The sequence below is a fragment of the Carex rostrata genome, chromosome 3 (assembly GCF_964058835.1).
Source record: "Carex rostrata chromosome 3, lpCarRost1.2, whole genome shotgun sequence".
NCBI lineage: Eukaryota > Viridiplantae > Streptophyta > Magnoliopsida > Poales > Cyperaceae > Carex > Carex rostrata.
Genome location: NC_135920.1, coordinates 11673615 through 11692391, shown reverse-complemented (window position 1 = coordinate 11692391; position 18777 = coordinate 11673615). Strand labels below are relative to the sequence as shown.

General features: G+C 32.0%; 1 protein-coding gene across 1 annotated transcript; it reads right to left on the bottom strand.

Annotated features, from left to right (window-relative positions):
- Positions 1–7893: 7893 nt before the first annotated feature.
- On the bottom strand, positions 7894–11772 carry LOC144551504 (protein SRG1-like). Its single transcript, XM_078299477.1, has 4 exons — positions 11500–11772; positions 9639–9898; positions 9019–9346; positions 7894–8323 (listed from the first exon to the last, which is right to left on the bottom strand). Exons 1-4 carry the CDS (start codon positions 11725–11727, stop codon positions 8081–8083), a joined length of 1059 nt encoding a protein of 352 aa, XP_078155603.1. The 5' UTR covers positions 11728–11772; the 3' UTR covers positions 7894–8080.
- Positions 11773–18777: the final 7005 nt, after the last annotated feature.

The following is an 18777-nucleotide window of genomic DNA, read 5'->3' as shown; positions in this document are numbered from 1 at the left end:
TACCTATCTAAATTGTCATAACTGTTTGTGAGGACCAAACTGTCATAACTGCACTTTAGATCTGCAACTTTTTATTTTAATATTAATAGTCAAATTTTAAAGTATGTAGTCTAAAGAACACAAGTATTTATATCTATATAGTAAACAATGTAAATGATAAATTAATTATTTTTAAATAATCGTACCCGTACTTTTTTTTTGAAATTTCTGACGTCGTACCCGCACCTAAACTGCCATAATTACTTGTGAGAACCGCAACTGTTCCAGATCTGTAACTTTATTTTAAAATATTAATAGTCAAATCTTGAAGTATATAGTTCAAAAAACACAAGTATTTATATCTATATAGTAAATAATATAAATGATAAATTAATTATTTTTAAATAAGCATACCCGCACCTTTTTTTTAAATTTCTGATGTCGTACCCGCACCTAAATTGCCATAATTGCTTGTGGGGACCGCAACCGTTCCAGATCTATAACTTTCTTTTTAAAATTAATAGTCAAATCTTAAAATATATAATTCAAAGAACACAAGTATTTATATCTATATAGTAAACATTGTTGTAATTTTTATATCTAAGTATTGAAAGTATTTATATCTATGCACTGAAGTATTTATTTTTATGAGGTCAACTATTTTTGTTAGAGAAATGTTGACGCGGAATTAGTGCGTAGGCTTTGAAAGGGTGCTGCTGGGATTTTAGAATAATAATTAGTTGAGACTATATAATATCTTTTTAGAATAATAATTAGTGAGAATCATAATACATTATTTCTCTAAATGCAGTTAGTGTAGTGCAGGTACTGTGTAGATACTGTAGGGTGAATACAAAAATATTTATTCTAATAATAATATGAATTCGACAAAATTTAAATAGTAATCTAACTTTTCGTTTCCCTTGGATCCGAGATCAGCACCATTTCATAAGATTTTTCTGAAAAAAATATATATAATTAAATTTGACCTGAACAGAACCGATTCTCTGTCCAAATTATTAGGATGTAAGATCCAAAAAGAAATAGCCTGTCCGCAAGTAAGATGATAATTTGTGTCGAAAAAGAGTAATGTTATATTATAATAATATGTATATTACAAATAAAGTCATATATGCATATTAGATATTACTAATTATGAGAGTTTCTAGGTGAAAAAGTTTCTTATTTCGAAATTATATAGGAAAATTTCTTATTAAGAAAATATTTATAAACTCTATGCTGGTCAAATGATTGACTCAAATTATTATTTTTTTTAATTTATTACTGATGTGATTTAATAAAAACTCTAAAATTAATTTTAGATATGTAAGAGTAAGAAATTTTAAAGATCTTAATTTCTAAAAAGTGACTAACCGTTATTAGAAACTCATTTGAGTTGTTGGAATGTACATACTCTAAGGGCTTGTTCGGCACCTCCAATTCCCTTAGGTTTTTCTATGCAAATTACAATTGTCATTCATTTTTCTCATGAACCGTTCAGAAACTTGTTTTATTTCCTATTTTAATACCCAAGGGAACTTTGTTGCTATTCTTTGTGTTGATATTTTGTAGGAAATTTACAACCTAGTCGGACCTCCGTTTTTAAAATTAATTAAACAAGCACAATTTAATAATACAAAAAATTATTAAATTAGCATAATTAAACTAGCAACACTTAATTTTAATAGATTAAGTTAATTTTAGATTAAGTTCCTATTCTGACATTTAACATAATAATTCCACATAAGCCTAACAATTTTATCTTCTATAAAAAGAAAAACAAACAAACATTCTAATAAATTTCTCATACATTTGCCGAACACCTACATTCACAAATTTTCTATGAATTAAATAACTTTAGTTTTGACAAATTAAAATTCTCATACTCACAAAATTCTAATGCTACCGAACAAGTCCTAAGAGATGCAGCAATAACTTAATATAAGTACATAAAGCTGGTCAAATAACATCTGTCTTTTTATTTGCTACACGGGATCTGAAGTAATAAATTGCAAATTTTGACAAATAATCTTTCTTTTCATTGCTCTGTTGTATCGTTCTCCGTTGATTGAGTTTGATTAATTTACAAACAAATCATTTAATTTACATCGCTCACTACTGACTTCTGAGGGGAAAGTTGGATAAGTAGTGGGCTCAATTGAAATAATGGCACAAAAAACTCACAAAAGATGCGCACAAGTAACAACCAACATTGTTTTCGATCATAACCCGATCAAAACCAATTTAAATTCTATAACCGACCCGTGGCCCCCGCAAGTCGGTCACAATTCCAGCACCTAACAAGCAATTGATGGCTGCGCAGCCGAAGAAGAGTGGAATTTGATACTGACGGGTGGGACCAAGAAGTCAACCTCAGAAATGTGTTCCTTGGCAATCATGACTGGCAAAACCAATACCTTCGATCTACTTTTCTAAATTTTATATTTAAAAAAGTAATAGATATTTTTAATGAATTAGAAAGATGGAAATTTTTTCGACTCCATAAAAGGAGCAGATCATTTATACGCATGGTTTGCAAAATCGGCCGAGTCGAACCAAAATCAGTTGGTAGTGATCCGGGATCATATTATATAAGGGGAGAGTCCAGTTACAGGTGGCGAAGTGAGTACCACGTTGCTCGAAGGTGAACTGGGGGCCACCTCCAGCCTCCTCCATAGTATTTATGAGAAGATCGGGTTGTTTTAGGGTTTAGTAGGTGAAGGCAATGATAAAACAGGTGTCAATGGAACGAAAACAAGTGTCGATGGAAAGAACAAATATTGCTATTAACCGTGTGATATCGATCAGACGGAAGAGAAGCAACCAGCACAGAGTGAACAGTGTAAAACCCATCTAAAATTATATATATATGATAGATTAATGCCACTTCTCTGGACATGTAGATGTCCTTCGACTTACAGTAAGGTGAGATTTGTCTTCTGAGGTATGGAGAGATTGATCTTAAAAAAGTCACATAAATGTTAGAGAATATTTCATGTAAAAAAGAACAATCTGTCTTATTTTTTTTAGTCCGCCTTTACCTTTCTCCAAGATCTGTTGTGGAACGGAATGGCGGTGGTGACCTGCTTGGATTCATTTTCAATCCCAAAATTTATTTCATAAGTTACTCCTTGTAATTTAAACTATGGTTGGTGTTCAAATTTAAGTTATGATTCTAATTAACTACATATGAGTTGGTTAAAGAAACTCTTATGTGAAAATGAGATTTCATTGAAAATGTAAATGTGTCTTTTAGATTTCAATTACGGATATTTAACCTTGCCATATTATTATTAGGAGATATGCAAAATGAAAAATGAATCTATGTTGCCTCCCTTGTCAGATTTCATGGTCAGTACTCAATCCCAGTTCATTTGGACTAAAAAAAAAAAAACTTTTGCTTCCATAAGCAGTACAAGCATCTCAATGGAAACTTAAGACATTTGACTGTGAGGATGATTGGAGCTTTAGTGGTATATACATTTGGTAGATTAAAATTTTCGTAAGAAGAGAATAGAAGCAAATTCATTTACTGATGTTTATTTTTTATTTTATTTTTTTGCAGTTGTTATGTATATCCTCTATATGATATTTTACGGATATTAGAACATGAATCTCTCAAAGTATCTTAGTGCAAAATGTCTTCAACATATTAAAAGGATGCAAGATGTGAAAGTACCTTAGTGCTGTATGTTTTTGTTAACAGAAATGTGTTAAACAAATTCTTTAAGCAATTATTTACAATTATTACAAAATAATTCCTACACTAACAAGTTCTCATGATAAGTGATCATGAATTCATGACAATGTGTTTTTGTTTTACTCTTTCCTTTGTTGTGTGTGTTGCTGACCATAGAAAATAAACAATTTTGAGTTCCAGTATATATGTTGATACGATGACAAACAATGTCTAATTTTGGTAATAGTGAAACGTGATTTTGATATCGTAAATTAGTCAAGTATTTTTGCAGGAACCGGGGTGTCCGACAGACATAATCAAATTCGGTTGAAGTTGTTCGAACCGTATTAAAATTTGTGCATATAGTTTTAAAATTCTTACGGATTAAGTGGGCTTAAATCATAATGCGAATCAAACGATTTTTACATAAAACTAAATCGAATTATATTTAATGCCTTTTAAAACACTCCAACTCTATTTTCGATATTATTATTTGTACAACTTTATTAAAGAAAACAATTTGAGCCAATCATTTGACCAACATAAAGTTTATAAACAGTTTCTTAATAAGAAACTTTCTTGCATAGTTTTTAAATAAGAAACTCTCCCACATCCCTGAAACTGAATTAGAAATTGCCACGTCAGATTAGAAACTCTAATAGTTTCAGGGATGTAGATGCTCTCAGTGCGCTATTGCACTGGATCTGAATTCCTTGGATTGTCCGAGAAAATGTTACCCGACACTTAAAAAATTACTTTTAAGCAAGCAGAGAACGAAAATTCAGCCCATAAAATGGTAATGGATACTTCGACCCAATAAAGAAAGCATCGCAATGAGCCTCCTAACATGTGCGGGGGTACAATTTACCATTTAGATAGTGAATTAGGGTTTAGGCGTCATTCATATCGAGCAACCTCGGACTTGTGCCATTTCTCCAATTCACTCAATTTCTTTACCTCGAGTCAAATTAGAGGCCCATTAGTCACCATTTACTAATTTAGGCCTTTTTAGTGTTCTCATAATTTTTCAGGCTCTAATTTGGGGTAGAACTCGGGTTTCCATTCTTCAACCCGTTCTTCTTCTCAGCTGAAATTAAAGGCTTATGTTAATTTTTGTAAGAGAAGAGAGAAGAGATTAAGAAAACAAATTGTATTTGTAATTTTATTTTTCAGCTTTATATGTATCTCTATTTATAGTACAAGCATTAAAAAATTAGCTGTGCACTATTTCCTATTCCTATTAATTACAAAAAACTTTTTCCTACGTGACACTATTTCCTACTCTATTAAATGAACTAGCCGTTCCATATTAATTTGAATTATATTTTATATTTTAAAACTCTATCTCAAGTTAGGAATGTAAATATCGTGTAATTCTAGCTTGCTTGTAATTTTCTCAAATGGAATCGGATGCAATCCTTTGGTGAAGATATTAGCGAGTTGATCTCCACTTTTTACGTATAGTGTTTCAATTTCTTTTGCTTGAACATTTTCTCTAATAAAGTGGCAATCCACTTCTATATGTTTGGTTCGTTCATGAAACACGGGATCTGAAGCTATATGTCGTGCCGAATTATTGTCGCAATACATTTTCATTGGTTCTTGAGTTTTAAATCCCATGTCTAATAGGAGTTGCTTGATCTAAGTTAGTTCACTTGCAGTTGATGCCATGACACCATATTCAGCTTCAGCGCTTGATCGTGTTACAATATTTTGTTTCTTGTTTTTTCATATGACTAGATTTTCATTTACAAATATGCAAAAACCGATTGTCAATTTTCTATCAAAGCTTCCGATCCAATCTGCATCGGAATAACTACATACATCATTAAAATTATTACTTTTCATCCAAATGCCCTTACCGAAATTATTTTTTAAGAACCTCAAAAAACCAATTCAGATATGTCGATTCCGAATTTGCTTATATATACCATTAACCTGTGTATATAGAATTATCCATTTCCATTTTTTTTTTTTCACTAGTATTAGAAGACAAGATGCCTATTTGGACTACATATTTGTTTTTATAGAGCAAAGGTTTGCTTACATAAGCAATTAAACAGCGTATATATGACTATCCATTTTTATTTTTTAAAATTTTGTTCGTCTGAAAATTTTGTCAAATAAAAAACATTTAAGTCGTTTGAAAATTTTCTCAAGAAAATAAACATTAGTCTGATAATCTCAAGAAAACCCCCTAACATAAATATCCTATTTCCTTATTGCTAAAAGGAATAAGTAATTCTTCTCTAACATATATTTTATTCATTAAATTCTAAACATATATATACATTTAAAATTCTAGTTTTGAATTTCACAAACCTAATTCTAACCCTAACCCTAGTATAAACTGTTCTAATAAAATTTAACACAAACTGGCACAAGAACACACACTTTACAATAGAAAACCAGAGTTTATTTGTAAGCGAAGTGAAGGAAGTTGTACCTTTTTCGTAGGAAGGAGGTTGATTCGAAAAAAAAATGCATAATCGCATTTTACTGGGTAGATATAGTGACTTTTGTGATGGAAGCAAAAACCTTACGATAGTAAAATATTTTGAAATAACGAATTATTCTCAATTGCCCAATTCTACAATTCTGTTACTATTTCTCAGCCCAAAAAGCCCATGAGGAAAACAATTTTGGGTCTAAAAATGAATCAATACGAACTTTCCTTGTATTACTCCTGTATAGTGTGTTCATTATTTCAATTTCATTTTCATTTTAACTGAAATAGAAGGTCACTGGACTCCAGCTAAGACGCGTCGTGGATTTAGTCTTCCAACACAGCAAGACACGCCTTTGAAAAATCTTTCAAGTTTTTTTTTTATTAATTTCTTCTCTCTAATCTTTGATGATAGAAGAATAGGAGAAGTCACTCAGATTTCGTATAAAATAACTATTGTTCAGAAAACTGAATTGTATGTGGTATCTTGTGTCTTGGAGACCCATTTTTATATAGGATAACACATCTGGCACTGTGCATGCGGCCCGCACAAACGGCCAGACATGTCTACATAACCGCTTTTTACCCTGAATAATTGACTTTCCTGATTTAGCAGTGTTTTGTGCGCCCGCACAAACTTCTGACTTTTTGCCAACTTAAAAAAGGTATTTTGTGTGTTCGCATCAAAAGCCGTGTGGCCGCAAAACTCTTTGGTTATCAGCCAACTTAATTGAGATATTTTGTGCGGCCCTTACAAATCTCTCAACAACGGTTTTTCTTGCAAATCTCATAACAATCCGTTAATAATTTGATTTTTGCTTAAATTGTTCTACACATTTATGCACCGTACCCTATTGAATATATAAATTGTCAAATACCTTAATTTCATATTATATCACTTAATTAAAAATAATTATATATGACAATATATAATTCATAATTATATTACATATATGCTCAACTGTTTGATTATAGTCCGACAGTATGCTCTCTTTTTCAGTGTGTAAAGTGGGAACTAAAGTACTTTATAGTTTTAAATTAACTAAAAAACAGTGCCTATTCGAGATGATGAAGGGAGCTGACATTATTTGTGTTTTGAGATTCATAATAAGTTCAAAAAACGGTCCGAATCCAGTATTTCTAAAAGATTATCTTTTACAGTAACTAAGGGTATCCGAATTCCTCTTTTGTGGCACTCTCTTTTACGAATAGTGCCACAAATTAATTTACATTTTGTTTATTAAATTACAATTTTCCTTATTTGTTGTTCCTAAAACCACCTTAATTTACAGAATTTCTTCTTCTTCTTCCTTTTTAATCAAAGAGAATAACATCTTCTTCTTTTTTATGTAAACAAAGACAATAACATCTGTCATAAATCCAGCAAAATGAATGACCAAAATGTAAAAAGCTAGCATACGAGAGTTCGGGCAGAAAAACGACTAATTCACATATATTGTAGACTTTCTAAGTTCTAACAGTTAAAAGAGACTCTTTTAGAAATGAAGGTCCGATAAGATGTCTGACCAAACACAATTTTGAATGAAAGAATTGTTATGTAACAAAGAAATGGTAAATTGAAGTAGTCCCAGTCATAGTATGCAAAATAACTGATGAAATCAGGTGCTGTCTGATTTATTTTGGGACAACAATTTGTCAAAGCATTACATCAATTTGTCAAAACACTAAAAGTTGAATACCGTCATTTTATTCTAATAAAGGACTTTGAATCTGGTAGATAATCTTTTTTTTTTTTAGGGACAAATCTGGTAGATTCTCAACAGTTCTCTTTCCTTTAGCAAAGTCTCGTAGTGATCAGTTACAAAATCTTTAGTTGACTGTTTTGTACAACCTTGCTTCTTTTCATCTATCAGTCCATCCACAATTTGTCAAAGCACCACACAAAAAGTTCAAGAAACATGATAACTCTAAAGATTTGAAATTGAAATACCGTGATTTTATTCTTATAGAGGACTTTAAATCTTGTAGAAATCCACAGTTCTCTTTCCTTCAGCAAAGTCCTCGAAGTGATCAGCTAAGAAATCTTTAGTCTTGACTGTTTTGTACATCCTTGGCCTCTTTTCATCTACTAGTTCATCCAATGGCTCCAAATTTTTCTCAGGATCAAGTGCACTAAACATTACCACAGAGACCCTCTCCTTGTCTGAATTTGCAAGTACCCTATGTATCGGGCTCCTAAAGATGCCATTGCTTATTATCTGCACAAAAAATGAAATTTTCTAAGAAAATTTATAAAAGATCATGACCATACAATAAAATATGAAGTGCATCTGAATTTAAGTGAACCAATTTTCAGTCCTCCCATGCTGCAAAAACTTTCATTAGGTATTATACTTAGGGTGTTCATTGGATCCAGTTAAAGAATAAATTTTGGATAAATTGGTTCTGTTTTCCAGTTTAAATGTCCGGTTGATTTTTTGAATTATATTGGTTTTATATTTGGTTAGGTTTAATGTCTCTTATTTTGGTTCAATCAAACAAACCAAAATTTACTTAATATTTACTTGATTTACTTCAGGTTTTTATATTTGGTTCAGCTTAATCTCTCTTATTTAGATTCGACTGATATATATATCTTAATATTTATTTCTATTATTATAAAAATATTTGTGTATGTATTGAGTTTTGACCTTTCGAAATTTAACATCTCTTATTTCGGTTCAACCAAACAAATCAAAATTTACTTCAGTTTTTTTGGTCGGTTGTTATTCGGTTTCACAAGTTTAATTTGGTTAGATTTTAAAAACTGAATAAAATTTTTGTTTGACTATTTTAATTCGGTTTTAATCGAACCGTCCGTTTGAACACCCCTAATTCTACCATAGTTAGAACTTAAAACAAATATCTAAGAACTATAACAGTGACCAAAACAATAAAATGAGAAACACAGTACCTCCATCCCGTCACCTACAACTACAAGCAATGAATGAGGGAGAACAGGAACGTCAACCCACTCGAGATTTTTTTGCACTTGAAGCCCGCCCACCTCTCTGTCCAGCAAGAGAATTGATATAGCAGATGCGTCAGAATGTGGCTTCAGACCGAACACAAGATCAGGCCTCTTGCAATGCGGGTAGTAGTTGAATCTAGCATACATGGAAGTTTTTTCATCAAACTGGTTCAAAAAACATTCTTCCTTGAGTTCCAGTACTTTTGCCATGGCCCTCAAGATCTGAGCTCGAACTGTTTCAGTTTTCCTGCCAAATTCATGCAGAATATCCCTGAAAGAACTTGAACATGTAAGTGAGATGAAAATAACCAAATGTATATACTTTTGCTATTTTGTGATAGTTCTAATCAAATCAGTTAGCACAGAAGAATCCTCAAGGTATCGGATAATTTGTGGAAGTTTGGTGCTTATATTCAGTAGAATCCTCCTTAGAATAATGAGTAACTACCAATTAATGCAGGATTATCAAACCTATGCATACACGGTAAACTAAAATCTACCATATAATTTGTTTCATTCAGAATAAAATCAACCAAGCAAGTAATCCTACACTTTTAGAGTACCTAAAAGAAATGGGGGTGGTTGGCCAAACAGCTAGGTTTCTCTGATCTTCAGGTTGAATTAAGAGATAAAGCCGGTCGTTCCAGTCGAATATCTGGTCATTTTTCATAACAATATCATTCCCATAGCCTTCCAATCTAAAGTCTTTTCCATCTATCAAGTTTGTAAATTTTTGCTTGTCTTCCAAAGGCAGGTGGAAGAATTCTCTTGACAAATTAAGCACCTCATCTAGGAAAGAGCCAGGTATCCCATGGTTGGTTGCCTGACATCAACAAAATTTATTAGGCACATTTAAACAAAACAAAACAAAAAAAGGTTATCAAGGAAAGGAATGTAAAGAAGTCACAGCATGACCACATGGTCCATAAATGTCATGGCACGGGTGCCGGTCACATGGCGTAACTTGCATGTCGCGTGCCATAACTACCTTCGAGAAAAATGACACGGCACGCGAACTGGCCTGGTCATGGCAATGTTGAGAATACGAGTACCCGAGAGCAATCACACAACACAGAAGGAAAGAAAATGGAGAGAGAATCACAATCAGAACACACAGATTTTACGTGGGAAACCCTCTAGGGGAAGAAAACCCACGGCCGCTCGCCAAACGAAATCCACTATTTCTCAAAGTCAGTTACAACAATTACAGAGAGATTTAATGCATATATAAAATACAAACCCATTGAAAGGGTGCAAAAAACAGATTAATCCGGACCGCACATCTTAATGGGCAATTTGACTAATCTGGGCCGTCGGTTAAAGGATTTTCATGCAATTTGACTTCTCAGAAATAAAATTCTTCGGGCTCAACAGACAATAAATTCTTCGTGACATCAGACACCGCTCGCAGGGGGCTGCCGCTCCCCTGCCACCCCCCGCATACTCCTAGAATCAGGCCCACATACATAACAGGCAAGACACTGCACGAGACACGACATGACACGCAACATGTCCAAACCTGACTGCGTGTGATCAAAACAACATAAAATTTATGCCATAATTTATTTTAAACAACAATCCAAATTTCAGACAATAAATTTATCTTTGTGCACATAAATATTTTGAGTACAACATTATTTCCTTGTTTTAATTGTACAATATTTCACATTTTTGACATTTGTTCTGATTTTTTTCTTCCTTGGACAAACTTAAATTCTAAAAAAAAGGAAGTTAAATGGGATCAGTCATAGTGTGACTAATGTGCCATGGCCACTATTCACAGCACTACCCAGAACATGAAACCTTGACTTGATCACAACACATAACGACATGTTGACATGTGACCCAAATAACGGCGTGACCAGTCACAACACATCAAAAATATACATCACTAAATTCAAGGACAACATACACATGTACAACAATAAACTAGATTGGTGCGCATGGCTGACGAGTTTGCACCTCAATGTACACTCATATATCATATATGTCTCTACTCTCTGCTAATAGCACTTGAGGAATTACATAGAACAGATATTGGTATATTGCCAAGCATCAGTTAGACATTCAATTGAACATGTAGCATGCAACTACTTGCTCATTTTACACCTAAGCTGCTGATTGCTGAAGCAATCACGGAATATCAAAGTTCTCGTTGAGACTAAAAGAGAAAGAATAGTATCCTTGTTTAACTAAAGAAGGCAAGCTAATAAGGAGTCCGGCTGCTCTGGAGTAACTCAAATATTGAATTTATATTTTGACCGTCCGATAAGAATCTGGGCCAATCCGGGCCGAGGCGGAATGAACGGAGCCTTTAATGTTCGGGCTAAAACAGATCTGACGGTCCAGATCTAAATTCAAAATTTGAGTTACTTTTCCGATAAGAATTCAGATACTAATTATAACAGTGGAACGTTAACTTACCAGAAAAAGACCCCAGGACTGCAAAGCAGATCTGAACTTAACAGCCTCATCAGCACCGTCGGATTGTGACAGATGGTCGAGATCGATTACAGGAATCCGAGAAGAAGGTTGCGGAGTAGCATGTAATTGACGATCGTGGTCCCTCTGGACGTAACAGCTGGGTGGATCTCGGCCGTTCAAGGCCAGCTCCTGTACTAGCCTGGATCTGATCTCCTCCTCTCCCTCCATTTATTTTGGATCCACAGCACGTCAGCACTGAGCACTCTGAAGTCTGAATTGAATGCAAATGCAACAGTTTGAATAAAATTTGGGCTGAATAAAGTTGGGTTTGCTTTCTTAACGGAGCGACACACCAAATCCGGATCTTAAACCCGTTTCTACGAATTAACTCGTTCTTTTTTCTTTTCTTTTTCTGTTTCCACCAATTAAACACTACATTTTTTATTTTTGAATTAATTGTTTAAATGCACATTAAATAGGAGTGAAAACAGAGCGGATACGGAGCGGATAGTGGTAATACATAATTTTCTTTTATTTTCTGGATACGAATGTGAAGCGGATATAAGATATATCAGATGGATAAGGATACGGATTTGGATTAGATCTTATATTTATTAAAATAATAAATAATATTAAGAAAATATTAAAATTCATAATATTTATTTAATTATAATGGTGAATAACATTAATTAATATGTATTAAAATATATGGTATGTATCTATTATTCGGATACTATAATTGAAATGTAAAATCAAGATGAGCTACGGTGAGTTGCAAAGTAAAGCGACTATTTTACTTCACACTTATATTTTGTGATTTTAAAGTTTAAAACATCAATCCGGACCGTTCATCTTGTTCTCCATATTGAAATGTGCTTGGAGGCCAAATTTTACATTTTTTGGAATTTTTTAGTATTTATTAAGCCAATTTGAAAATCGCCGATCCGGTGGTCCAGAAATTTTTACTGTTTTTTACAGTTCACCCGGATTTTCAGATTTTCAAAGTGGCTTAATCCAAAAAATATAAAATTTGGTCTCCAAGCACATTTCAATATGGAGATCACATCTAGCGGTTCGGATCGACGTTTTGAACTTTGAAAATGAAGGTATTGCGTGAAGTAGAAACACGTTTTACTTCGATACTCACCGTAGTCCATCTCCGTAAAATCATATCAGTATCTTTATCCACATGGATATTCGGATATCGAATATCCACATCTAAGTTTTCAAATACGAATCAGATACGAATCGAATATTATCCATACTGTTTTCACCCCTAACATCAAAACTTATAATTTTCCAATAAAAACATTAAAATATTATATTTTTTTGTCATAAATGTAAGATTACTTGTCGGAACTTTCAAAATTGCAAACTTTGTGGATATAATCGAACATGTAATAAAGATTATATGTGAATATTAATATCACTATCCACAATACCATATGTCAATAAAATGGATATTAATATTTAATGGCGGAATCAGGCTTTCAAACAATTGTAGGGCAATTATATAAATATTTTGGGCCGAGAATGAAAGTCAATTTTACGGTACCATGTTATTTAACTATAAAATTATACATAAGTACAATTTTTTTGAAAAACAATAGAGATGAATTAACCCCATTATATATATAAATCCGCCAAGGCTAATATTGAATTCTAGTGTTATACGAAAATTATTAACAAAACAATATCTGATTGTAAGTACCATTAATTGCAACACAAATGTCAATGTGGAAATGATAATAGAGCCTATTTAATACAAGTTGAAATTTTAAGAATTAAAATAATCTTTTAAACTTTATTTATAGAAAAAAAAATGATACTTAAGCACCATATTTGTGTTGCTTACTTTTACATAACTCAGCATTTTATGATAGATCAGAAAACAACTTCTTCTTTTTTATGTCAATAAAAAAAGAAGAATAGCAAAAAGGATAAACCAAGCGTCATGTATCAACAAATTTCACATTTGAAATCCAGTACCTAATTTGCATTAGCTTTGTTGTGTAGTAATATAACAAGGCACTAAGTTGGTGCAGCATTTCAAGGAGGTGGGACCAACATAGCGTTTTCATTCTACAATAACGATTAATAGTAAAAAAACGAAAAAGAACAAAACAGAAAGAAAAAAGAGAAATATTATAAAGAGGAGGGTTCAAATGCCTCCATGTTTTTGTGCCTCCATCGTGCCTCCATCTCTCTCCATCATTTTTAAAGTTCAAACAGTCGATCCGAACCGCTCAACCTAACCTCATACTAAAATGTGTTTGGAGACCAAATTTTATATTTTTAGGAATTTTTTTTTACTATTTTCTTAGATAGATACAAAATCAGTAAATCTGAACCATCTAAAAACATTATTTTCTTAGATGGAGATTAGGTTGAGCAGTTCGGATTGACTATTTGAACTTTGAAATGATGGAAAGAGATAGAGGCATGATGAAGGCAGAAAAACATGGAGGCATTTGAACCCTCCTCTATTATAAATAATAAAAGTAATTCTGTATAGTTGGAAGAATCACACCTATAACGTATAACGTTTGATTAAGTTATTTTTCTTTCGGATAAGAAGTTAGAGATCAAAATTAAGCGTTGAAAATGATTTGGGAAATTTGATCATTATCTTATATATGTAAAAGAAAATTTTTGTTTGGTTTGAATTTCTAATTAGAGGTTAGAAAAACAAGGAAAAGGTAATTTTTTTTTTCTTTCCATTTCTTTTCTCTCTCTTTTTTTTTTTTTTTTCATTTTGCTAATTAAATAGAGAAATGTTCTTTGTCCACAAATTGTCCACCACCTTATCCACTCTAACTGATTTTAATGACTCTACTTTCCTTTTATAAATCAGATCTCTCTCTCAATCCTCCGCCTCTCTATTTTTTTCCTTTCTTTCGCTACTCTAGGCTGTAAAAATATGGGGAGGAACGGGCATGTCTTCTTCTTTGAAAACCGGTTCTCTGCACCACATGATCGGCTTGACCTGTGCCATATGCTTTATCCCTCCAACCACTAGCCCGACCATTTCCAGCACCTCTTCTAACTCTTGCACTGCCACCACCGCCATCCACTTTGAGATATCTCCTAGGTGTTGTTGAGCCACTGAACCAAGATATAATCCAAAACCGCTAACGGCTCTATCTCTCGTTCTCTATAGATATGCGGTTCAAATCCCTCAATATCTAAGAGCACTCTATAGGTTGGGTTGTGTAGTTCCCCGCCTTCTAGTTGATTCCATCTTTGGAACGATAAACCCATGTCCCACAAGTGTTTCGGAACTGCTTCAATAAAAGTTTCCGGTGCTAGCCCTTCCGGCAAAAAGATGACAAAACGACCTTTGGATAGTTGACCAATGTGCACTTCTTTTTCATTCACCAGTTCTGTTTCAGCAGCATATTCCGCCAGCGACGGCCGCGACGGCAGCAACGGTCGCGACGGTAGCAATTGAAAATTTGCAGTATTATTTGAAAATTTTACAGTATACAAGATTCAATTGAAAAGTTTACTGTATACAAGACTAAATTTTACAGTATACAACATTCAATTCTAATTTTTGTTGTGTACAAAATTCAATTATATGGTATACAATATTCAATTTTATAGTATACAAGATTCAATTGAAAACTTTACTTTATACAAGAATCAATTTTATAGTATAGAAGATTTAATTTTACAGTATACAAGATTCAATTTTACAGTATACAAGATTCAATTCTAAATTTTACTGAATACAAGATTTAATTTTACAGTATACAAGATTCAATTTTACAGTATACAAGATTCAATTCTAAATTTTACTGTATACAATATTCAATTTTACAGTATACAAGATTCAATTTTACAATATACAATATTCAATTCTAAATTTTACTGTATACAAGATTCAATTTTATAGTATACAAGATTCAATTTTACAGTATAGAAAATTCAACTCAGTGGAGAATTTAATAACTAACTCTAACTGCCAATAACCGCTAATAACCGTTAATAACTAACTCTAACTGGCAATAACTTCCTGTAACTGCAATTTTCAAAAGTACAGTTTGAAAGTACATTTTTTTGTCATGTTGTGCAAGTTGTAATGTTTTTCTAACTATAATGGGACTACTTCAAATAGTTGTTGTATGTTTTATGATTAACTGATAAGTTTTATGTGATATATTGTATAATTATACAGCATGTAGAAGTAATTTTACAGTATTCGCACAAGTCAAAGTTGTGGACAAATGGTGAACAAAAGACTGTGGACAATTAGACGCTTCCAATCAAATATAGTATTGATATTGGTTCATAATTTCATATCAATGATAAATGGATAATTAACAAAAGAGATGTTGAGACTCAAAGTTAAAAAAAAGAACGAAATTTTGGGGAGGGCACCTGAAAGGTGCCAAAAGTTTTTTTTTTTTTTTTGTTGAGTGAAAGGTCTTTATAAAAGTTTTTTCTGAGTGAAAGATTCTTAGGTTCAGCGGAAAAAATAACACATCAGAGTCGGTTCTGTCACGAAACAACATGGCACACGTAACGATTATCTATCGTAATTCGCGTGTTCTGTGTCATTACTATTCACGTACTGTGATCAATTATTGACAAAAATGTCACAATACGGAATAACATAGAAATTGTATTGGTCACGATACAGTACTGAAAATGACACGTTTAGTTACGACATGTACTTTTTTAACAAACATTAATTCTTCATTTTTTTTAGTAAAAATAAGAATTGGATCCTTATTTGCTTTATTGATATTCGAACTAGTTACAGATTTCTAGATGAAACTGATTACATAAAGAGTACAAATAAATTCAATCTTGTTAAGTTATAGTAAGGAAAAAAAACTACCCCCTTCTTTATCAAAAATTAAATAAAGTTATAGAGAAAGTAAAACTCTTCTTATGTTCATCTAAGAACAATGCCATTATCATACACCTCTCTACCTCTCTAGTTAATATCTTTTGGATTCTTCTTAGGTGATATGAATTCCCGGACAGCAGGGTCATTGCATATAGTGTTTATTTATAATAAAAGTGGTAGTTTATTTCTATTAGCAATTATATGCATTTTTTGAAGAAATATTTCAAATGTCTCCAAGAATTTGGAGAATTTTTGTAAGAATTATATGTTGGGAAGTGGGAACCATTATCTTATTTTCTTTTTCATTTTTAATAAAGTGCAAAATCTTAGAATTTTTGTGATTAGCCATGGTCATTTATTCACTCAATACTCTTATATTAGATTAATATGGATATTGCAGATCACAATAATTTTACTTATAATTGTAATACTTTAGAGGATTTATGGATGACTGATGCTTCTATTCCTTAAATGATAGACTATTGGTTGAATTATTAAGAGGGGTAGTTCTATGAATTATTTGGTTAGAAAGAAATAGATTATGCTTTAATAACTGTTCCACTTGGTCTATTAGTGTTATTGGTGTCAATCTAAAGTATATGATTATTTCCTTAAATTAAATCTTATAATGTCTTTTGATGTTAAAGATCTCTCAATCTCATTCTGGTGGAAGAGGAAGGTATGTAGGGTTTTGGTGATGGACCTTCTGTTGTCCCTTGCTCAGGAAACAACCACAGAAGATATGTAGGGTTTTGGCGATGACAACCCCCCAAATCCAATGTCTGGAGAAGAGGAGGGTGATGAGGACATAGTTAATTGGGATGAGGTTGCATGATTTTAGTATTAGGTATTAGACATGTCGTACTTAATTTGTGCAAGTTATGATGTTTGTGTATTTACTTTTGTTGCTGCTTTTATTTTGTATAAATAGATGTAAGACTTGATATATTTAATTTTGGTACCAATTTTAGATACTAGGTCAAATGTATCATGGATTATGATTTCAATGAAATCGATGATATATACCACTATTATTCAAAAAAAAAAGTTTGAACCTGAGACATCTCATTAGTTTTTTTTTTAGAAAATAAGATAGAATCAAGCCCTTAATCTTATATTTTATTGATAAATTATAAATACAATACAATCCAAATAATCCGAAAGCATGAAATTGTTCAATGGCATTGAGCACAAAAATATGAATATAAAAGTTACTTCTAGATCTCATAATACTTTATTAACCAACTCAAAAATAGAATGCAAATTTTCTCTAAAAATTCAATTGCATCTCTCTATAATATGAAATGAAAATTATAAAGATTCTTTGCAACTGCATAGGATACTTATTTTAAAAAATTGTATTCAATAGTTTAGCAATTACTATTTTACCACATTTATTTGAAAGTAATAGTGAAATTACATTTTACAAGGAATCACAAAGAGAAAGAGAAAAGAGACATTCATTGAATAAATGTGTCACCGTCTCTACGCTATGTCTGCAGAAGTAATAGATACTTGAAAAGTGACATCCATGTTTCATCAGAAACATCTCGTTAGTTATAAAATTATCTTTAATTTGAACCATTGTTAATACTTAATACTATGTTTGATTACCAGAATGCAAAAGAAAACAAATGAAAGAAATAAAGGTAAAAAGAATGAAATGGAATGATATATTATTATATTATATTTTTCTTTCTCTCATTTTTAACCTCCTATTATTATTAGATATCGATCCATACTAAAGATCTATATTTCTATTTTTAAATTTTAAACAATTAATCTGAACCATTAAACATAATTTCCATACAAAAATGTACCTGTTGACCGAATTATATACACACCCACACTTTTAAAACAGGTAAAAAGAATTGTTTTTCTACCTATTAAAAAACAATGGTAAAAGATTCTAGATTTGCAATACTAGACGTGTACAGGATTCGCTCAAATCCCAACCAAACAAAATTAATTTATAAATTTTTCTTTTCCTTATTCTGTCCGGTTCCTCAATAAAACATGTGTTAATGGTAATTATTTATTAGCTAGTGATTGCAGAATGAGAACACTAGGTGGGTTCCACCTCCTTGAAATGCTGCACCAAATTGGTGCCTTGTTATATTACTACACAATACAACTAATGCAAATAAGCTCCTCAAAATGCCATGCTATATATATATTGAATGAACTTTGTTGCTTTTCGGAGCTCAATCATTCAAATTTGTTGAGATTTGTGTATAAAATTTTTTCTTTACAGAGATACGTGAATAGAAAATTTTGAATGGTTAGGATCGGAAAAGCAGCAGATTCATATCCATATATATATGTCACAAGAGAAAAAGTATCTGGAAACCATATAAAAATGTTCAAACAGTCGGTTTGAACCAAATACTTAAACAGTCGATTTGTACTATTAAACATAA

Bases quoted from the DNA above. Each gene is read 5' to 3' on its own strand.
- LOC144551504 (XM_078299477.1), bottom strand. From the start codon at position 11,727: ATGGAGGGAGAGGAGGAGATCAGATCCAGGCTAGTACAGGAGCTGGCC. The intron at 9,899-11,499 runs GTAAGTTAACGT...TGTTGATGTCAG, and splicing joins AGTCCTGGGGTCTTTTTCTG to GCAACCAACCATGGGATACC. The intron at 9,347-9,638 runs GTACTCTAAAAG...AAGTTCTTTCAG, and splicing joins ACCACCCCCATTTCTTTTAG to GGATATTCTGCATGAATTTG.